Source organism: Pongo abelii, chromosome 9 (genome assembly GCF_028885655.2).
Source record: "Pongo abelii isolate AG06213 chromosome 9, NHGRI_mPonAbe1-v2.0_pri, whole genome shotgun sequence".
NCBI classification, from domain to species: domain Eukaryota; kingdom Metazoa; phylum Chordata; class Mammalia; order Primates; family Hominidae; genus Pongo; species Pongo abelii.
The window spans coordinates 68618639-68642078 of record NC_071994.2 but is presented as its reverse complement, the minus strand read 5'-3'; the positions used below and the strand labels follow the sequence as shown (position 1 = coordinate 68642078).

Sequence of the window (23440 nt, the reverse complement as noted above, 5' to 3'; positions counted from 1 at the left end):
CAACATAGCAAAACCCAGTCTCTACTAAAAATACAAAAATTAGCCAGGCGTGGTGGTGGGCACCCTGTAATCCCAGCCTCGGGAGGCCAAGGCAGGAGAATTGCTTGAAGCTAGGAGGCGGAGCTTGCAGTGAGCCAAGATTATGCCACTGCACTCCAGCCTGGGCGACAGAGTGAGACTCTGTCTCCAAAAAAAAATAAATAAATAAAAATAAAAATAAAAATAAATAAAAATAAAAAAAAAAAGAAATATTCTCTTGGGCAAGATAGGAAGGAACAGAGAGCCAAATGGCACCCTGGCTATCATCCTTGTCAGAAAGTCAGTGAACAAGCTTGTAGTTGAAAGGAAGCCTGGATTTAAGAGATTAGCCCTCTAAGAGGGGCTGTGCAGCAAAGAGCAGAGATGGAGAACCATCACAGTGGTGCAGGCACTGTCCCAGGGAGGCTGCAGGCCCCAGAGTGGACCCAAAGGACATGCACTCCCTTTGTGTCACAACACCTTTGTCCAGAAATTCTTCTCTTCCCTCACAAGGTCCCTAACCCCATCAAGCTGTGTCAACCTTGACTTTTTATTATTTTTAAAGAGATTCTCCATCTTTTAATGAGGATATCAAAACAAAGTTTTACTTTAGACAAGGAATATATCAACTCTTAGAGCTGTGTATAACCAAACATCTACTTAACAATATTTAATATTAATTTAGTTATAAATACATATTTAAATCACATTGCACATGAAATATTATTTAGATATCCTGCTTTTTTCTATTTTATTCAGCTAATTATCATTCAAACGACAGCCCTACTCTTGTATTTCACATACAAGAACACTGATTCTGAGAAATATAGAGACAGGGCCCCAAGTCCACATGATTATCCCCAGGAGATGTGGGGCTTCTGCCTCCAGAATGAGGAAGTCACAGACACCACAGGTGTTCCTGAGAACTTAGGAGCCTAGGAGAGCAGCTCCGAAAGCGAAGGACATTTAGTCCATCTGTCACAAGTGCAAACACTTCTGGTCCTTGAGAGGTGTGGGACAAATTTTCATCTGTACACCACCACTCTCTGAACCAGGCACTTTACATGTGTAAAAAATTCCCCAGGCGAATACAATGTACAGCCAAGTTTGAGACCCAGGACCTTAGAGAGAGCATCCCCTTCCCCTGTGGCTGAGCCTGATAGCTGTCTCCTGTATCACGCAGCTGAGAAAGGCAGGCTCACCCCGCTTTAAAAAGAGACTTTAAGAAGTTAAGAAAGACTCTGAATTCAGCTGTGATGTAGTTCCCCTCTGGCAGAGAAAAGGGCAGATTCCCAACAGACAGGTAGTGACCTGATATCCCTGTACCCGGGGATTGGCACTGAGCTGGGAGCCAGACTCCCAGCTCAACTGCAGGACCCATGAGCAGGCCTAGACTGTAGCCTGAGGTATGGCACTACAAGGACCGCTGCTGGGACCTAGAACATGTGCTGAGCCTAGGACTTAGTGAGGCAGCAAGGAAGTGGGGCCCACACTGGGTAGTCTACCTTTCAGACATGAACAGCAGGGCCAAGGCAACATGGACACCAGGGAGGTAGGGGAGGAGAGAAATCCCAAAGAGGTCTCAGAAAGCTGGTATCGGGTCAGCTTAGGCCACCAAGTGAGGACACATTCGTTGCATAAGCTTGAGGCCAATGCTAAGCAATCCTCTGAGGGTTAGGAAGCCTTCATTCCACAGCTCTTGTCCAGGGCTCCAGGCAACTTGAAGCTGGGGTCCGAGCTCTGATCCCAACAGAGCAATAGCATCCACTGGAGGAGCCTGATGCTCCTCTGCTAGTTCCAACCCGTAGACCCAAAGCTGGACAGAGCTTCACTGTTCATCCAGCCAATTCCCCACCACACAGATGATGACATGGAGGCCCTGAGACAGGGAGGAACTTAGCTAAAATCACATGGCCCTTGTATAACATAGGTGATACCATGAACCACTAAGCAGTCCCTGATTACCTCTGTAGCCACAGGTAAGATGCTCTACCTCCCTATGCCTCTGTCAGACACTAAGCAAAGAGAAAAAACACTCTAGTTGTATCCTCTGGCAGGCTGGACATCCTCACTAACAGTTCTGCCCTCCCACCCCCGGGCAGCCCCACTCTACTGAGCACCAGCTAAGGCCCCCACCACACAGCCCCTGAAGGCTTCCTCCAACCCACCACTCAGAGCAGCACCACCTTCAAGAAACATGTTGCACCCAATCCCCAAATACCCAGACCCTGCTAGAAAGACAAATTTTTGTCCAAGTCACCCCTAAAGTGACTGCTGCTTCTGCCCCAGCTGCCAGCAGGCTTATCTGTGGCCCTGCTGCCGTGATTAGAGCAACACCTGGGAGAGAAGTCAGAGGAGCAACAGGTGACACCACCACAGGTCCCAGAGGATGCTGCTTACCAAGCGCCCAGGAACACCCACCCTGCATGCTGCAGCCAGCCGGGCTGCAAGGCCTAAGCCTCAGGGAGCGGATACTGGATAGGGTAAGGGGAGCAGCCTGGATCCTCTCCTCCTTTCTCTGATGCATCCTCAACCAGGGCTGCATTTCTCTAGCTCACCTGAGATACTCCTGCAAGAAAGAGCTTGGTTGACTCCTCCTGTTTCTGTTTATCTCGAAGGCTCTGCAGCAATTTTCCCAAACTGAACAGCAAGAGGGAGACCTCAAAGAGGCGACTCTCTTCCTAGCTGCATCTCCTTCCTAATCCTCTGGGTGCCTTGGAATAGAAGCTCAGAAGGAAGACAACGACATTTTCAACTTTCAGGAACTAGCTCTGTCGCCCTCTACACAGCTCGGGAGACAGCACTCCCAGCCTTTTAGGACTCCATCCAAAAATCCTTCAGCCCTCCATGTTCCCCAAAATGACAGTGCTCATGTGTGGCTGGAACCTGCCCCGATCCGGCAGTTCATTTAAATAGAGCTCATCACAACAACAGTGTTGGTGGTGAAGTGAGTAGCTGCAGGGCCCTGGGGACCCCCTGTTTATACGTAGGAAGAATGATGCAATCTGGGTATCAAAATAGCAATCCAGAATGGAATAACAGGCTCACGCAGCAGCGGTGCCTGCACAGCCAGAGCTCAAGTTGACACACTCTGTCAGCCCCACACTGCTGCAGCACGCAGATGCCAGGCACACACTCTCACCGCATCATTTTAAAAAACAGCAGGAGCCCAAGATATCCCTCCATGCCCCCGACACTGAAGGAGGGTGTGGGGGGGCCTTCAACAGACATTGAAATCTGTCTCCTACATACTCACCTGCTCCTGCCACTTCACCTGAAGTCCTTATCCTGTGACGTCACAGTCAGTTGCCATGGTGACCAATTGTCCGTCACAAGCAGAGGATTAGGACTTGGGATGGAGAAGACATACATTTATGATGCACAAAGGTCCTGGGAGGTCTCCCTTGGCAGCTAACTCTACCCACCAGGAAGATCCAGTCACACACAAGCAGGGAGGGGAAAAGGGAAGGATGAACAGGGTTGACTGGAGGAGACACTAGGATGGGGCAAGACTACAAGTACAGCATAATTTCAAAAGCACAGAGCAACCAGATGAGGGGGAGTGGCAGGGATGTGCTTGGAAAGACTGGCAGGAGAGTAAGCTCCTGAAGGGACCTGAATGCTAAGCTCAGGAGCTTGACCTTCATCCTAAAATAAAAGGCAGCCCAAAAAGCTTCTGGAGAGTGACTGAGCTGGGCTTTATGATTATCTTGATGGACTGGACACAGGGAGGTCAGGGTAGTTGAGCATTAATGGGACCCTAAATGAGGGTAAAAATGGAAAAAAGCAAAAGAAGACTCATTTCAAAGAGAACTGACAGGACACAAGCAAATTAGGATGTTGGGGCTAGTGGTGGTGTGTGAAGAACAAGGAGTCAAGTGGAGGGGCTGTCATGAACAGAGGTAGGTAACAGGAGGAAGAAGAGAGCAGTGGCCAAATCTCATGTTATCTATGCCTTCCTTTCTCTGGCATCCTTGCCCTCTTAATGTCAGGCCTCATTCTGCCTTGCCTGGACCAGTAATGCCCAAATCTGGAGAGCTTGTTAGAAATCCTGAATCTACCAAACCCAAATCTCTTGTGTGTGGGTGTGGCACTGGGAATCTGTATTTTTAGCAAGCATCACAAACAATTCTCAGGCATTCAGACCAGCACTGGTTCAAGGCCCAGCAATCAGAAACCAATGGCCTGGACAGCTGCAGTTGTCCAGTAGGTCTTCCTGTATCCAGTCCTGTCTCCTCCAATCGTTCTTCTCCCTGGGCCAGCATGAATTTGTTTTTTCTTGTTTGTTTGTCTTTGTTTGTTTTGAGACAGTGTGGTGGCATGATCATGGCTCACTGCAGCCTCAGCCTCCTGGGCTCAAGTGATCCTCCTGCCTCGGCCTCCCAAGCAGCTGGGACTACAGGTGTGCAACCAGCTAATTTATTTTTTATTTTCTATTTTTTGTAGAGACAGGGCCTTACTATGTTGCCCAGGCTGGTCTTGAACTCCTGACCTCAGGATATGTGACCATATTCCACTGATCAAAAACCTTCAATGGCTCCCCACTGTCCACAGAATAGCTTAATCAAGATCCTTCACAATTTGGCCCTAAATTTCCTTTCTGAACGGAATCCCCACTTCTCTCCTTCAAGCATCCCATACTCCAGCCAAAATTAACTCCCTCCTGTTTCTAATATTTGCCTTCCCCTCCCCTCCATGTGCCTCATCCTAACACTATTCCCTACCTGGGAGTCCCTTGCACATTTTTCTGACTCTGCCTGGTTCCTGCACAGCTATTCCTACTTGGTGTCACCTACAGATTCAAACCACCCAATTTCCCCAGACAGAACCTAAAACAGGGGTCAGAAAACCATAGACTGCCTGTTCTTGTAAATAAAGAATACAGTAATGCCCATTTATTTCCATGTTGTCTATAGCTGCCTTCTGCTCTTCTGCTACAATGGTAGAGCTGAGTAGTTGTAACATAGACTATATGACCCACGAAGCCTAAAATATTTACTATCTAGCCTTGTGTAGAAAGTTTATGACATCTGGTCTAAAGCAACAGCTCCTTAAATTGTGCTAGCCTCACCCTTTGGAGTTTAATTCTGATTATGGGGATTTTGCTTGTTCCAAGCCCACGTCCATCTTTGCGAACTCTAGTTCTGATAACTGGGTCACATCTGAGCTGGACCTTCAAGTTTGTGTAGGATGTTTCAAGCAAGAAAAGGCATTTCAGGAGGAAGGAACATCATAAATGGAGAATTACAGATATGAAAGTGTGAGGTCTCTTTGGAAAGTCTTGTAAGGCTAGAACATATAGAGAAATGACAGGAGATAAGGCTATAACATTAGTTTGGGACCAGATTAAGAAAAGACTTGGAGGCCATGCTAAGTGTCTGTTCTAAACTGCAAGCAATTGGAAGCCTTTAGGCAGCTAGAAGTGCAGTCCCGGAGTCAGAGGGAGTGATCAGGGTCAAAGCTAGAGGATTTGGAAGCATAATCACAGTGGCAATAAGTGAAGTGAGGTCAGGAAAAATATCACTATAGGAAAGAATAGGGAATAAACTGAGGTCAGGCAGATATCCAGGGACTGTGAGGAAGAGCCAAACAGCCGGCCTGAGCCAAGAGTCAGAATCTGGCTATGAAAGCTAGGTGACTGGCTGGGGCTGGAAATGGATGCATGATCCACAGCCTTCAGAGCCCACGCTCCTAGGAACCACCTGGCTGTGAAACAGGCTTTCTGTGCCAAGAAAGTACCCACAGTATAATGCAAAAAGTACAGGTAGGATGAGTCTGGGCTCATTTCATTTGATAGACCCTCACTGACCGAGGTAGCACCTGTCTCTTTTCATCCCAAATCTTAAGAGTCAACCCAAAAACTGATACACTGACACACTCCACGCAAAGCCACTGATCCCTTTTCCAGCTAGGCCTGGAGACAGAGAGTCAGCTGGTGAACCAAGGGCAGCATCCTATTCTGGGTCTGTAGTTTCTACTGGGCCTCAAGCCCAGGAAAGCCCTGGACTGTCAGGCAAGGGAGCTGGATTTTTTTCCTTGCTCTGCAAGTGACTGATTATGTGTTTTTCAGCAGGATCCTAGCCCTTCCTGGACTCCTGATGCTTCATCTATGCAGGAGGGGTTGGAGATTAAGGGCCTTCCCTGCCTTCTGGCCTCCACAGCACTCAACCCTAACTGCTCCCCCTTAAATTAGAAAGTTCCAGCAGACAAGAGGCCCCTCAAAGATCCCATCCATCAATCACAGCCATCTCGAGCTCCGTCCCTCAGCAAATCTGTTCTAGCTATAGCCTTCCAAGCAGCACTGGCAGCAGCAAGCACCTCCCCCAAAACACAGCCTGCTTCCTTTCCATTACCGGGGGAATTGCTCTCCCAGTAACAGGTCCTGTTCTGGGGTGCCAGTGCTACTCCCAGGGCCCTAGAGAGCCAATTAAGGTGAGGAAACTGTTCATGAACTAAAAAGCCACTCCACTGATAGGGCTCCGGGCTCCAGCTTCTGCACCTGCTGCACACCCAGCTCAGCAGCCTGCCCTTCACCTGGGAGACTTGAGTCACTGCTCACAACAGACCTCACAAGGCTGGACACACTGCAGCACCTGGAATGAGCAAAGAGTAGTCACCCACCTCCCAGGCTCCTATAGCTGAGATCTCACCCCCAGCCTCCCATTCCCACCCAAGACCATTAGAACACCTCCAGCTGAGCTGCTCATTAAGATAAGTGTCATTTCCCTCTTTGACTCTAAGGTTGTAGCATCTTGCATCAGTTCCCTCTCTCTGGATATTCCTAAAGTCTCAAGGCCTGCCCACCGAGGGACCGTGATTGCTCCTCCTTTCAGCATTAGTAGTGTTCGGGGGATGCTGTCACCCTTCACTAGCTTCAAGAAGCATGGGGCTATGGTAGTTCTTTGGTGTTCTTAAACCTCATTATGTCTAGCCCTGAAAGCCAGAAAGGGCCTAGGATTGCCCAGTCAATTAGTGCTAGTGTCCAGGTGAGCTCTAGGGTCTGTGACTTCCAGCTGCATCCCCAACTTTGAAAATGAGAAAAATAAGATACTAAACAAGTAGATTCTGAAATCTGCATCTCAGTATCAAAGTCTTCCAGCCATGATTTGTTTTTTAATTGATTTGAAGAGAAACAATAAGTAATGTTCCTTTTCCTCACATGGGGAAGGAAATATCCAATTAATTCCCTCTTCCCTTTCCTAAAATGACAAATAAAACCACAGCAACTCTGAGAACCTTGAAGACAGAGCCAGCATATGGTAAGAGTCAGTTTCAGGGATGTTAGCTCCCTTCAGAGCTTGCTACATTTACTTAAGGTATCATTTTGGTACTCAATGGCCAACTTTCCAGATAGAATTTGACCTGGGACCATTTTTAATTAGCCAAAAAAGCAAATAGCCCCACGTAGATATTCTCATTGGCTGAGAAAATCTAATTCCAATAGCTAGCATTTGTGTACCCAGCCATCCCACTGCATGGCTAAGCCACTGTATTCTCACCACACTCCTACCTTTGCTCTGGTCCCCATCATTAGCTTTTGAAGATCTTGCCCAGCTGGTCTCCTCAGTACCTGAGAGGTGACGCAGACCCATCTTCCTAGTTGCTGGGGAGAATCTCAACTAGGCTGTGGCTGTATTAATTAAAGATTTGCACTTGATCCAGCAATTCAAATACTGAGTATACAATAGTCCCCCCCTTATTCATGGGGGATACATTCCAAGATGCCTGAAACAGTGGATAGTACCAAACCCTATATATACTATATTTTTCCTAAGCATACATACCTATGATAAAGTTTAATTTTTAAATTAGGCACAGTAGGAGATTAACAATAACTAATAATAAAATAGAACAATTATAAGAATATACTGTAATAAAAGCAACATGAATGCAGCCTCTACTGTCTCGCTCTCTCTCTCTTCCCCCTGCCCCCCACAAAATCTCTTAATATTTTCAGGCTGTGAGTAACTAAAAACTTGAAAGGCAAAACCTTGGATGCTGGGGGAGGGGACCACTGTATTTCCAAAGAAAATGAAATCAGCATGTCAGAGACATACCTGCACTCCCATGTTCATTGCTGTATTATTCACAATAGCCAGGACAGGGAATCAACCTAAGTGTCTACTGATGAATGGATAAAGAAAATGTGATATATAAACACAATACTATTCAACCATTAAAAAAAAGGAAAACCTGTCATTTGTGACAACATGGTTGTACTTACAGCACATTGTAAGTGAAATAAGCCAGGCACAGAAAGACAAATACTGTATAAGCTCACTCATGTAGAATCCAAAAAAACTGATCTCATAAAAGCAGAGAGTAAAAGAGCGGCTACCAGGGGCTAGAGTGGTTGGCAGGGGGCAAGGGTAGTTAGGGAGATGTTGGTGAAAGAATACAAAATCCAAGTTAGATAGCAGGAGTCAGTTCAAGAGATCCGTTGTACAGCATGATAAGTATGGTTAATAATATATTGTATTCTTGAAAGATGCCAAGAGAGTGGATGTAAAGTGATCTCACCACCAAAATGATAACTATGTGAGGTGTTGTGTATGTTAACTGGCTAGATTTAGTCATTCTGCAATGTATCTATACTTCAAAACATCATGTTGTACACTGTAAATACATATAGTTTTACCTGTCAGTTAAAATTTTTTTAATTAAAAAATATTTATATTTGCTGGCTCAGGCTGCAGGATTTGTTCTTTCTTCAAAGATTCTCCATGGAATCTCCTCATCAGTTTGGTATTCTAAGTGAGTGTGGACTCTCCCCCTGAGCAAAGTGCTACAATGTCGATCGCAAGCTTTGAAGATAGGTGAACTGAATTTGACCTTACCAGGCAGTAGTTGTTAACCTTAGTCTACAAATATCCCAATCCTCATATTTTCCATCTATAAAATGGGAATACTAATACCTACTTTATAAGGCTGCTGTGAAGTTTACAAAAGATAATGCCTGTACAGTGTCTGCCAACCAGTAAGTGCTGGATAAATGCATTTTGTACCTCCCACTTGCAGAACAAAAAGGGACAGATCACAAGTGAAAAAAGCCTTCTACCCAGGCTTTACTGATTAAGTCATTTATTCAATAAATATTCACTTAAGACCTCCTCTCCTGTATCATGTTTTGTGTTGGGCTGCGGGGTTACAGACATGAAAGGCAACGTCTGGTTGAATGAGAAGATGCCTACCTCATGCCATCCCCGCAGTTCCAAGCCCCAGAGCAGGAGTAGAGCCCTGGGGAGGCTCTGTTGAAGAATCAGAGTTGAAAACCAGCTGGACAAACCCTGAGCCCAGGCACAGCCCCTCTTCCATTCAACATAGCAACTGCTAGGCTCTGCCCAGCAAGTAGGAAGAAACAGGTTTATAGAAATGAACTCGGCCCCATGCAGTGTGGCTCCATCTGGTTGGAGGCATTGAAGCTAGGAACTTGTTTATTCCTCAGCCTCTATCCGCCTCCCCTGCCATCCCTCTACCGGCTCCCACATTTTACTTTAAAAAAAAAAAAAAAAAAAAAAACAGATTTCTGCCCAGATTCACAGAAAGAGGATAAACTTTCCAGAAAGCCTGTGTTCCTACTCTGCTGGACAAAGTGACTGCACTAAAAACTCTCTCCAAACATGGCTTCTCAAACTACAGACCAGAAATCTAAGTTCAGGTATTGGGTATTTCACTAGGCTAGCCAGAGACAGGTGACAGCTCTGCCTTTCATCAGATAGCTGATTTGGGAGCCATTCTTTTGACCCTTCAGAAAATATTCAGTGGGCAACTGATATCTGCCAGTCCTAGCACATGGAGAACTTACCTGAGTTATTGATTCTTTGCTTGAACTTTAAACAATCTTGTCTTCACTGTATTATTATCACCTGTTTATTTGGCTGTCATTCATTAGACTATGAGCTCTTTGAAGTCAAGGGCTCTGTCTTTTCATCTCTGTACTCTAAATGCCATACAGCCTGGTACATAGTAGTCAATAAATATCCATGGGGGAGAGATAGACATACAAACCAACAAATACCACAACACATAGGGTCCTAATAGTTCCAAGTAAGAAAGAGGAAGTTAGGCCGGGCGCGGTGGCTCATGCCTGTAATCCCAGCACTTTGGGAGGCCGAGGCAGGCAGATCAGGAGATCGAGACCATCCTGGCTAATACGGTGAAACCCTGTCTCTACTAAAAATACAAAAAATTAGCCGGGCATGGTGGTGGGTGCCCGTAGTCCCAGATACTCAGGAGGCTGAGGCAGGAGAATGGCGTGAACCCGGGAGGCGAGCTTGCAGTGAGCCAAGATCTCGCCACTGCACTCCAGCCTGGGTGACAGAGTGAGACTCCGTCTCAAAAAAATAAAAAAAGAGGAAGTTTATTCAACTTTTTACCCATAAATGCAAATGTGAAAGGTAACCATGACCCAGCCAGACCGTAAGACCTACTAAAGAATATAAGAAGCCGGGCGCAGTGGCTCACTCCTGTAATCTCGGTACTTTGGGAGGCTGAGGAGGGCAGATCACCAGAGGTCAGGAGTTTGAGACCAGCCTGGCCAATATGGCGAAACCTCGTCTCTACTAAAAATACAAAAAAATTAGCTGGGCATGGTGGTGGGCACCTGTAATTCTAGCTACTCGGGAGGCTGAGAGGGGAGAATCGCTTGAACCCAGGAGGCAGAGGTTCCAGTGAGCCAAGATCGCACCATTACACTCCAGCCTGGGCAACAAGAGCAAAACTCCATCTCAGAAAAAAAAAAAAGAATATAAGATGCCACATATTATACATATTATATGAGAAATTGACTCTTTGGTTCCAAATTCAGCATGTTTCCATCTAACAGGCTTTTTCCCCCTATTTTACATCTTCTCAAGTTCTAAATAACAGCACTTTTTGTTTTTTACCTTTCTTACCTTCTTTCTATAAACGAGGCATAGTACAGAAGGCTTTATGTATATGTCCTCATTTAATCTTCACAACAGTCCTATGAGTTAGTAACTATCACCATTAACCCCATTTTACAGAAAAAAAAACCTCTTGGGCAGAGAGATGAAGTAACTTGCCTAAATTACACAACTAGTAATGGCAGGCAGATCAGGAATGACACTCAGATGGCCAAATATACTGACACCAAAGCTTTTGTTTTTATTCTTCATTGCAATTAGAATAACTTGGCAACAAATACTATGATTCAGGTAATTGTCATACACATAGACAGGGATGGAGTCTCACTCTGTCGCCCAGGCTGGAGTGCAGTGGCGCGATCTCAGCTCACTGCAACCTCCACTTCCTAGGTTCAAGTGGTTCTCCTGCCTGAGCCTCCGGAGTAGCTGATGCCTGCCACCACTGGTACCTGCCACCACACTCGGCAACTTTTTTTTGTATTTTTAGTAGAGACAGGGTTTCGCCATGTTAACCAGGCTGGTCTTCTCCTGACCTCAGGTGATCCACCTGCCTTGGCCTCTCAAAGTGCTGGGATTACAGGCGTGAGCCACCACAGCACCCAGACCATTAATATCAATTTAATGTTCTCCTTTTAGAGTCAAACACAGCCTTGACACATGCATAATTCGTTCACGTTAAAAACCTTAAATGAGATCAAAGACCTGAACTTAAGAGCTAAAACTATAAAACTCCTAGAAGAAAACAAAGGGGAAAATATTTATGACATTGGATTTGGCAATGATTTCTTGAATGTGACACCAAAAGCACAGACAACAACAACAAAAAACATAGATAAGTTGGACTTCATGAAAATTTAAAACTTTGTGCATCCCAGGACACTATCAACAGAATGAAAAAGCAACTCACAGAATGGAAGAAAATATTTGCAAATCATATATCTAATAAGAGGTTGGTATCCAGAATGTGTAAGAAATTTCCACAGTTCAACAATAGCAATGACAACCCCATTAAAAAATGGGCAAACTGAAACTCTGTACCCATCAAATAACAACTCCCCATTCCCCCAGCCCCTATAAATCACCTTTCTAGTTTCTATCTCTATGAAGCTGACTACTCTAAATATCTCATGTAACCAGAATCATACAGTACTTGCCCTTTTATGACAGGCTTACCTCATTTAGCATAATGTCCTAAAGCTTCATCCATGTTGTAGCATGTGTCAGAACTTCCTTCCTTATTAAGGCTGAATAATATTCCATTATATGTATATACTACATTTTGTTTATCCATTCATCTGTTGATTAACACTTGGGTTACTTCTACCTTTTGGCTATTGCAAATAATGCTGCTAGAAACATGGGTGTACAAATATCTCTTCAAGTCCCTACTTTAAATTCTTTTAAGCATATATCCAGAAGTGGAATTGCTGGATCATATGATAATCTGATTTTCAGTTCTCTGAGGAACTACCATATTTTCCACAGCAGCCACACTGTATTATATTCCCTCCAACAGTGCACAAATATTCCAATTTCTCTACGTTCTTGTCAACATCTATTATTTTCTGGGATTTTTTTTGGTTTGTTCGATAGCCATCCTAACGGGCTTGAGGTGGTTTCTCATCATGGTTTTGATTTGCATTTCCCTAGTGATTAGTGATGTTGAGCATTTTTTCTTGGGCTTATTGGTTATTTGTACTTCATCATTGAGGAAATGTATATTCAAGTCTTTTGCCCATTTTAAAATCAGGTTGTTTTTTTTTATTGTTGAGTTGTAGGAGTTCTTTATATATTCTAGATATTAACCCAACAATGCTGGAACTTTTTTTTTTTCATGGCTTAAAACATCAGAAGTTTATTACTTTCAATGATTCCATGGGTTGACTGAGTAGTTCTGCTTCAGGGATGTCATCTGGGATACTGGGATGGCCCAGTCCAAAACAGCCTCACTCATGGCTGGCAACTGGTACTGGTTGTCAGGCAGAAACCTCAGTTCTACTCTCCATGTGACTGCTTGGGCTTGCTCATAGCATGGAGATTGGATTCCAAGATGGCATATTCCTTTTCTTTCTTTTTTTTTTTTTTTTTGAGACGGAGTCTCGCTCTGTCGCCCAGGCTGGAGTGCAGTGGCTCCATCTCGGCTCACTGCAAGCTCCGCCTCCCGGGTTCACGCCATTCTCCTGCCTCAGCCTCCGGAGTAGCTGGGATTACAGGTGCACGCTGTCACGCCCAGCCAACTTTTTGTATTTTAGTAGAGACGGGGTTTTACCATGTTGCCCAGGCTGGTCTCGAACTCCTGAGCTCGGGTAATCCGCCCACCTCGGCCTCCCAAAGTGCTGGGATTACAGGCGTGAGCCACCGCGCCCAGTCCCAAGATGGCATATTCCAACCAGCAAACTTAGACATTGCAGATCTCCTGAGGCCCAGCCTTTGAAGTTACACAGTAACATTTCTGCCACATTCCAGTGGTTAAAGTAAGTCAGAGGAACAATACAGATTCAAGGGAAACAAATAGACTTCACCTCTTGGTGGGATGGGTGGCAGAAAAGAATTGTGGCTTTATCTTTATAGTCATGAACGGCACCATCACCAAAGCTGACATAAGGTGCCACTACTGCTGCAGAGGCCCAATATCATTTGGTCCAAAGCATAGACTGCCTTGTGTTGATGCATTGAGACCGCCATCTCCTATTGCTGCTAATACCAACAGTGCTATTTACCATTACTGAAGAATTATGGTAAAGTCACAGGCACCATCCTTCATACTGTCAATACTGCTGAAATCAATGGTACCCAATACCTTGCATCCTCATTGTCCAACATGATTTTAATAAAACTCCTTTAGGGCCAGGTGCAGTGGCTCACGCCTGTAATCCCAGCACTTTGGGAGGCCGAGGCAGGCAAGTCACTTGAGGTCAGGAGTTCAAAACCAGCCTGGCCAACATTTAGTATTTTGTACTAAAAATACAAAAATTAGCTGGATGTGGTGGCACATGCTGTAGTCCCAGCTATTTGAGAGGCTGACACAGGAGAATCGCTTGAACCCAGGAGGCAGAGGCTGCAGTGAGCCAAGATCGCACCACCGCACTCCAGCCTGGGAGACAGAGCGAGACCTTGTCTCAAAAAAAAAAACCAAAACTCCTTTTGGGATTTTATTCACAGCGCTCAATGGCAGCCACCTATCACTCAGGCCTCAGGTCTGTCCAGGGGCTGTGGGGCCAGGGTCAGAGATTGTTAAGTAACATCGCATTAAGCCCGAGGGACTAACACAGTAATCAGCCCTCTCCTCTGCCCTTAGGCACTGGAATTGAACCAAACCTGACCACCTCATTTATTTCTTTTAAGTTTTATTTTAGGTTCAGGGGTACATATTTAGGTTTGTTATATAGGTACATTGTGTGTCATGGGGGTTTGGTGTACAGATTATTTCATCACCCAGGTAATAATCACAGTACCTGATGGGTAGTTTTTTGTTTTGTCTTGTTTTGTTTTTATTTTTTATTTTTTTTGAGACAGAGTCTCACTCTGTCACCCAGGCTGGCATGCAGTGGTGTGATCTTGGCTCACTGCAACTTCCGCCTCCTGGATTCAAGTGATTCTCATGCCTCAGCCTCCCGAGTAGCTGGGACTATAGGCACGCGCCACCATGCCCAGCTAATTTTTGTATTTTTATTAGAGATAGGGTTTCACCATGTTGCCCAGGCTGGTCTCGAACTCCTGACCTCAGATGATTCGCCTGCCTCGGCCTCCCAAAGTGCTGGGATTATAGACGTGAGCCACCGCACCAGGCCTGATAGGCAGTTTTTTGACCCTCACTCTCCTCCCACCCTCCACGTTTGAGTACGTCCCAGTATCTGCTGATCCCATCTTTGTGTCCACATGTACTCAATCTTTAGCTTCCACTTATAAGTGAGAACATTAAGTATTTGGTTTTCTATAATGCTGGAACTTTCAAGATATATTTATGATTCACCATATTTATAAATTTAACTCACTGGATTTTCAAGAGTTCTTTAAGTAATCAAGAATGCCTATTTGCTAGATAATTGGAGTACTTACAAAGAAAATAAATTACATTTTATCTTATAAAAGCCAATATTAACAAAATTTGTAACTAAGTTCGCATATTAATCAAAGGCCCTTTAAATGGCATTGTTAAAATTTATACTACTTATAAAGTAAGATTTGTTAATTGAGGAAAAACTAAGTTTATGTTTAAAAATCATATATTAATGTAAAAAAATCAAAATAGATCATATCTCTCCTGTACTCCAAACTCTCAGCAGACTCTGAGAGGCAAGGTAGCTTGCCCATGGGTTCAGAGGGCTTAAATATGTAGATAATCCAGACTATAGTTTTTAAAACTTTATTATCACAATGAAACACTAATTTTAAAAAATTATTGGACAGGACTCATGAAAATATGTGTGTGGACCTCAGCTTGAGAACATTTCACTAATTAAGAGTGTGGGCCGGGTGCGATGGCTCACGCCTGTAATCCCAGCACTTTGAAGTCCCCATTTTTAACCAGTGCTATAATGCCTCACAGAGAGCCTAGATTTGTGCTTCAAATCACTTGGGAAATACTGCAGAGAACAAAACAAACAGAAAAGATCAACAACGATATTTCTAAGTGTTGCCAACTTATTTGACTTTCTCACTGCATAATTTCATTCAATGGATATTCACTGTACCTCTGTGACATGTCCTGTGCTAGAATAATAAAATGAAGGGACCCGGTTCCCGTCTCCAGTGACTGCACAGTTCCCAATGAGACCGTCTCCTAGGAAACCTGACATTCTGGAGGAAGACACAGGCTCCTCCCTGCTGGGCAGCAGCTTAAATACTGAATAGTTCACTAGTCAGTGTGATTCTATTCAAAAATCTGTTCCTGACTAACCCTAGGAAGCCAGCCATTCTCTCTCTGCCTTGGAGTTTTAGTGAGTCAGAACACATCCTCTCCGTCTGGGGAGGCAGCCAAACTTTGAATCAAAACCTTCCCAGGCTTCTTAGTCTGCCACCAATTTAAGGAAATCCCAAACATGAAAAGTTCCAGCTTACAAAACAGATATATTAGGCATCAAGAGGATTCACTCTGTCTCACAGATTCCCCCAAAGATTGCTTTCGGCAATGAGTGTCCCTTGGGCATTTAAATTCTGATTCTTTCTACACCCGAAATTCAGTTCCTGTGAAACAGGAAGAGACCTGTTATGTACTGGGAGGTGAACTTGTGGTGCCTTTGTACTTACCATCTGCAACAGTCTCATGAGCCTTGGCAATCTGCCCTAGCTCCTGTATCAAGCCCTGGAAGCAGTCCTTACAGAGCAAATGCTGGCAGGATAGGAGATGGGAGCCCACACCTGGCAGGTCCTGACGGCACAATGAGCAGGTCATTACCACGGCCTCCATCTGTCCACTCTTAGGGCAGTGTTTCTGGCCAGCTAATGGCAGCCCCATAAAGCTCATGCCCACGTCCACAGCCATGCCTGTGCCCAGGACTGGGGCTTTTCCACTGATATCCTCAGGTGGGAAGCAGCGTGTAGAGCGAGCCAGCTCCACTCCCTGTAAGTGAAGCACAAAGCAGAGTGATCTATTTATTTTGAGCAGAAAAAAAATCTTAGCCCAGAGAGGCCTCGGAGAACAAGGCCTCAAAAGTCCAGGCCATGTTCCTCCCCAGAGCTGGAGGCTCATGCCTCAGCCTCAGTTCCTCACCTGGGACCAAAAAGAGAGTCTAGCCATCTCTGCCGTGGAAAATAAAGCCTGGAGGTGCCTGCTGTTTGTTTGAAAGCGAACAAACCCTTCAAAAGTGTCCCATACCTGTGCCTCTCCTTATTGGTAGACAAGCTTGACCTAAGTTTCAATTTTGGAAAAAGGAAGAAAATTGCATTATTGACAAGTTTATGACAGGCACTTTACATACTGTATTTCAAAGGGGTTGAGACACTTTTACAAATTAAATAGAACCAAGAGGGACAGGCTGAGGAAACAGGCTTAGGAGAGGTTGGGTCATGCACAAAGACAGATGGCAGAGTCCAAATTCAAATCCAGGTCAGTCTGATTCTGGACTCCAGTCTCTCTCTCTTTTTTTTCTTCTTTTTTTTTTTTTTTTTTGAGACAGGGTCTCACTCTGTGGCCCAGGCTGGAGTGCAGTGGCACAATCACAGCTCACTGCAGCCTTGACCTCCCTAGGCTCAGGTGATCCTCCCACCTCATCCCACCTCAGCCTCACGGGTAACTGGGATGACAGGTGCATGCCACCACATGCGGCTAATTTTTTGTATTTTTAGTAGACAGAGTTTCACCATGTTGCCCAGGCTGGTCTCAAACTCCTGGGCTCAAGTGATCTGCCTGCCTTGGCCTCCCAAAGTGCTAGGATTACAAGCGTGAGCCACCACACCTGGCCCACGCTTTTTTTTTTTTTTTTTTTTTTAAGACGTTGTCTTGCTCTGTTGCCCAGGCTGGAGTGCAGTGGCATGATCTCTGCTCACTGCAAGCTCCGCCTCCCAGGTTCACGCCATTCTCCTGCCTCAGCCTCCTGAGTAGCTGGGACCACAGGCGCCCACCACCGCCCCGGCTAATTTTTTTTGTATTTTTAGTAGAGATGGGGTTTCACCGTGGTCTTGATCTCCTGACCTCGTGATCCACCCGCCTCGGCCTCCCAAAGTGCTGGGATTACAGGGGTGAGCCACCGTGCCCGGCCCACACTCTTAATTAGTGAAATGTTCTCAAGCTGAGGTCCACACACATATTTTCATAAGTTCTGTCCACTAATTTTTTAAAATTAGTGTTTCATTGTGATAATAAAGTTTTAAAAAGTATAGTCTGGATTATCTACATATCTACCACAATATGATTTTGGGAGTAGTGTTAAGAGTCTAGGATTTAGTTCACACCAGGCAGTATTACTTGTCTCAGGTTAATGAGCTGAGAGAGGGGCAGACTTAATACACAAATAATGTATTCTTGCCACTTGAAGTCTAAACAACATTGTGGCACAAAATGATGCGTTTTACAGTACTTGGAACAGAGAAAGGAAGTGGGAAAATTGAGCCATCATCATTGTGGCATATGTTTGCTGAACTTAGGTACAAGAGTGAGCACCACATTTCAGTCATAATGATAGTTTAGTTTAGAAAAAATCACATACATGTGAAATTAATATTATTAATTTGATGGCTTTGTAGTTTTTTACAATTTGTAAACTATATTCGGTTTTATAGTTGTATAAGAGCTAAAAGCCAAAGGAAGTTGTACCTAGTTTTATATTTGTACTTATTTAAGAAACAAAATACAAATCATTTAATTCAAATCTGGGTCTCGGTAGTTATACAAGTTTGAGAAAAATTTCACTCCAGTCTGAAGTCTTTAGGAGCCAAGCCTTCAGGAAGGAAGAAGGGTGATGGGGCTGGGAGAGGCCAGGTTGCCTGGGGTCCAGAAAGATGCCACTACATAAAGCTATAGATAGACTTGCACTTCTAATTCTTTCTGGGAATTATTTAGCAGAAAACAGCCATAGCAGCAGCATGATTAGAGATGAGGACAGTCTCTATTAGAAGGTTCAAGTATGCCTGAGTTTATTTCACTGGGCCAGTAGTTCTCAAACTTTTTGGTATTGGGAACTCCTTTACATATGTTTATTTATTGAAGACCCCAAAGAGAGTTCATTTATGTGAGTTATATCTATTGCTACTTACCACATTAGAAGTTAAAGCTGAGAAAATTTTAAAACATTAATTTTCATAAAATAATAAACTTGTTATATGTTAACACGAATAACATACTTTTTGGAAAAAATAACTATTTCCTTTTTTCCATTTATTTATTTATTTATTTTTTGAGACAGGGTCTTGCTCTGTTGCCTAGACTGGAGGGCAGTCATGCGAAGTTCACTGCAGCCTCAAACTTCTGAGCTCAAACAAACTTCTTGCTTCAGCCTCCTAGGCAGCTAGCACTATAGGCATGTGCCACCACACCCAACTATTTTATTTTCATTTTTATTTTTGTAGAGACCAGGTCTTGCTATGTAGCCCAAGCTGGTCTCAAACTCCTGGACTCAAGTGATCCTCCACTTTGGCCTCCCGAAGTGCTGGGATTATAGGCGTGAGCCACTGCACCCAGCCTAAAAAAAAAATTAACTACTTTCGAAAAAATTAATTTAATGAGAAGAGTCACATTGTTTCTCATATGTGCCAAACTCTTTAACGTCTGGCTTAATAGAAGACGGCTGGACTCCCATACCTGCTTCTGCAGTCAATCTGTTATATGTTGTTTTGTTTATAGTATATGAGGAAAATCCAGTCTCACACAGACATACAGCTGGAAAAGATAGGAGTACTTTAATAGCCTTATCAGGTAATTGTGGATATTCTTTGATACCACACCAAAATTCAACAGTGGTAGTAGTTTCTTAAATGTTATTTATAAGGCAGACTCTGAACCAAACTTCTCTTATTCTGTTATATTAAAATCTGCTGATCTTGCTCTTTGAACTAGTCTTTTCCCCAGGCACAGCTTTTTAACACCAAGCATTGGTCATTTGGAAAATACCAGTTCAATGACTTATGCAGATGTTCCAAATATTGACACATTTCATTACACAATAACAAAAAATCACATTCTTTAGAATCACCTCGAATCTCATCAGAAATTTCTTTAAGCATTGAGAAGCTGCCAAACTCATGGAGGCAGCAAAAACTACCAGAATTCTAACTTTTGCTTGAACGCTTGAATTTTATCACTGGCAACAAATACTGTCATTTCACTTTTGAGAAAATATCTGACAAATTCCCAAGCCTGAATAACCACAGTTTGTCTGCCAGTTATTCTTTTTTTTTTAGATGGAGTTTTGCTCGTTACCCAGGCTGGAGTACAATGGCGTCATCTCGGCTCACAGCAACCTCCACCTCCCAGGTTCAAGTGATTCTCCTGCCTCAGACTCCCGAGCAGCTGGGATTACAAGCATGCACCACCACACCCAGCTAATTTTGTATTTTTAGTAGGTTTCTCCATGTTGGTCAGGGTGATCTCAAACTCCCGACCTCAGGTGATCCACCTGCCTTGGCCTCCCAAAGTGCCGGGATTACAGGCATGAGACACCGCGCCCGACCTGCCAGTTGTTCTTTTGTGTAATACTGACGTTTCATTTTTTATTTTTTAAATTATTATTTATTTATTTATTTATTTTTGAGACACAGTCTCACTCTGTCGTCAGGCTGGAGTGCAGTGCTGTGATCTTGGTTCACCGCAACCTCCGACTCCCTGGTTCAAGCGATTCTCCTGCCTCAGCCTGCCAAGTAGCTGGGATTACAGGCACGCACCACCACGCCCAGCTAATTTTTGTATTTTTAGTAGAGATGGGGTTTCACCATGTTGGCCAGGATGGTCTCAATCTCCAGACCTCGTGATCCACCCGCCTCGGCCTCCCAAAGATTACAGGCGTGAGCCACCACACCGTCCATGATGTTTCATTTTTTAAAAGGCTAGTTTAACTTGCAACTCAATAGCACAAGCACAGTTTCTCACTTTGATATGTAGCAGGAATACTTTTTCTTCACACACAACATCAGAAAGAAATCTAAAAAAGTACTTAAGAATTTAAGGATTGAGATTTAATAAAAATTGTTACCACTTCATCATGGATGGACATTCTTAAGGTAAACTTCCTTCTTTTTTTTTTTTTTTTTTTTAACCGGCAGATGCCTAGTGGTAAAGAATATAAGGTTTTATTCCGGTTTGGTGCCCAAAACATCAGCAGTTTTACACAACATTGCTTTGGCACCATCAGTGCAAATGTCAACCCAGTGAAAAGATCAAATAACACGTTAGCTTTATTAAAATTGTTTGACCCATGGACTCCCTGAAACGGTCTCAGGGACCCCCCCACCCTATACGGTCTACAGACCACACTTGGAGAACTACTGCATTAGACCTTGCATCACAATCCTGGGAATTCAGGGAGGTAGCATGGCTTTCCACCACCAGCAAGTACTACACAGGGTAAGAATATAAAGAAACAGGAATCTCATTTATGTCTTAGAAGAGCAATTGAAGTAACTCCATGAAAGTAAATGGTTAATTTAAAGGCACATCCACACAATGAGCTTCTGATTTGAGAAGACGAAGGGTCAAATGACCCCATTTCTGCCACCTTCCTATCGCTGCTTTCATCATAACTTAGTTCTTCCCTCTCCTTCTTATCTCCCCTGACCTAGAAGAGTGGAGGGGACAGAGTTTGGAAGACTGTACCTAAGCCAAGGTAGTAAATTCAAATGCCTACAGGGGCTGGGCAATCTATATGAATAAAGTGCTTTACTTAAAATAATGTGGGTCTAATGTCTCCAAATCTTAGTTTTCCAAAACCCAAGAAATTCTTATTTTTATTTACATTTTAAAATGTTAACAAAAAGTTAAATTTTAAAACATTGCCTTGCCACAAACCATCTCCTTTTAACATCTTACCACATCGATATCTAAGAAAAGGAAAATATTTACTGGAGTACCTTAACCTTGCTAAGGAATGATGGAACAAGTCATTCCACATCACATTGGGAATAAGAATTTCAAAGATTGTTTGCATGAGGGGTACAGAACAAATTGTCACAAAAATAACACTCATTTTAGGGAGAAAACGTGAGGGAGAAATAGTAGGTAATGAGATTATCTACTCTTTGCTAGGCTGTGTTATATGTGATATATTATTTGTTTTCTTGTTTAATGTATGTCTTAGACATAGTCTTAGGGAAGGACTTTTGTTCACAGTTGTACCTGCCCTTCACTTGCCTGGCACCTAGCGTAGGAACATAGTACACACTCAATTAATATTTATAAAAGGAATGAGTGAATCTCATTATTTTTTCATTATACAGACAAGAAAACAGATTCAAAGAAAACATGCTATTTGTTCAATATAATTCAGTTAGTAAAAACAGAACTAGGAGGCTGGGCGTGATGGTCATGCCTGTAATCCCAGTGCTCTGGGAGGTCGAGGTAGGAGGGCTGCTTGAGGCTAGCAGTTTGAGACCAGCCTGGGCAACATACAAGACCTTATCTTTAAAAACAACAACAACAAAAACAGAACTAGGAAATGAACCCAACTTTCTGTGTTCTTTCCATTAATTTTATCCTCTGAAATTAAATTAAAACCCAAATATGTAACTCCTTTTTTCTGCTATTGTATAAACTGTTCTCAAAGACTCTAGAATTTCTCTTTTCACGTTTTGTTACTCTGAGTTTAATGGCAGCAAGGTTTTCCACCCTAGTTTCCAACAAAGCTTTAGGAATGTAATTGCCATGTAGAACAATCTATCCAACACAGGAAAGAAAGACTCCTAAAAATTCCTAATCTTCCAATTAGATTATTTTTACTTTGTGCTGAAGAAAACCCCGCCTGATCCTATGGATTTCCCCTAAATGCCATATATCAAAAACTACCGATAAAGGCAAACAAAAACCCCCAAGGCTAGGGAGGTTAAAATGAAACTGGAAACTGTACATATTGCTGGTGAATAAACTGGTACGATCCTTTTGGAAAAAATACATAGTAACATACAATGAATCACAAAAATGTTCATAGCATATAATCCAGCAGTCTCACTCCTGGGAATTTATCCCAGACAAGTTATTCAACAGGAGAAGAAAAAATTATATACAAATGCTCATTCCATCATTGTCTCTAACAGCAAAGAATACAATAAGAATTTTTTTAAAAAAACAAAATACACAAGAAAGTGGCTTAATAAATGATAGTACATGCTGAAAATAAATTATTCTTCAGCTGTTAAAAATAATCACGAAGACTCGGTAGTGATAAGAAAAACTGCCATGGTATTAAATAAAAAGAATACAAAAGGATTTGTATACTATGATCATTAACTTTGCAGACAGCTATGTCTCCATGTATACAAGGGTTGAAAGGTAATACTCGGAAAAGAAAATGGCATCGCAGGGTGGAATGATTTGAGTTGCTTATATATTTTTCAGAATTTTCTTTACTGTTGTACTGTCTATTATGTATAATTTTTCAAGTCTTTCTGAAGTAAATTGGGATTTCTGAGTTTTTCTCTAATTCTCACTTGGAAAAAAAGTAGAAACACTGCTTCTTCCCATCTTGATTAACAGTGCTCTACTTAAAAAAGAAAATGAACATAATATTTCCAAATGTCCACATCTAAAGATGGAGAGCAAGAAAACAGAGCTGGATCCATCCAGGATGTTGCTGCTATCTGAAGGACTGATGTCGAATTCAGGAACCCAGCGAGGAGAGAAAGGAAGAGGGATCACCAGGGCCTTCTTCAGGGTGATGATGTGTTCCCAAGACCACCTGGAGAGAGGCCTGGGGCAGCAAAAAATCAGCACACTTGCCTGCCTCACCAGGCTGCTGCCTGGTATCATCTCTTGCGTTCATTTCTGAGGTATTTTCTGAGGCCCTCACACTCTGAGGAAGCCCAGATGCCTGAGATGTCACAAAGCCATGCTGTACTTCAGAAGAGATGTCACAGAGAAGGACACCCCTCAGGAGTCATGGCCAAAGGTCATG

At 43.4% G+C, this 23440-nt stretch overlaps 1 protein-coding gene across 8 annotated transcripts in view; it reads right to left on the bottom strand.

The window, feature by feature from the left end:
* The window catches only part of TRIM66 (tripartite motif containing 66), a 61652-nt gene that overhangs the window by 37546 nt on the left and 666 nt on the right, over window positions 1-23440 (bottom strand). For 3 of the 8 annotated variants that reach the window (XM_063728156.1, XM_063728157.1, XM_054524710.2), the window contains exons 1-3: window positions 19144-19620; window positions 16618-16755; window positions 16155-16467 (exon numbers count right to left, since the gene is read on the bottom strand). In XM_063728156.1, coding sequence (XP_063584226.1) covers window positions 16155-16467; window positions 16618-16644 — 340 coding nt within the window. In that variant the 5' untranslated portion in view covers window positions 16645-16755; window positions 19144-19620. The other 5 variants (XM_054524714.2, XM_054524712.2, XM_063728158.1 and 2 more) reach the window with 4 other exon arrangements.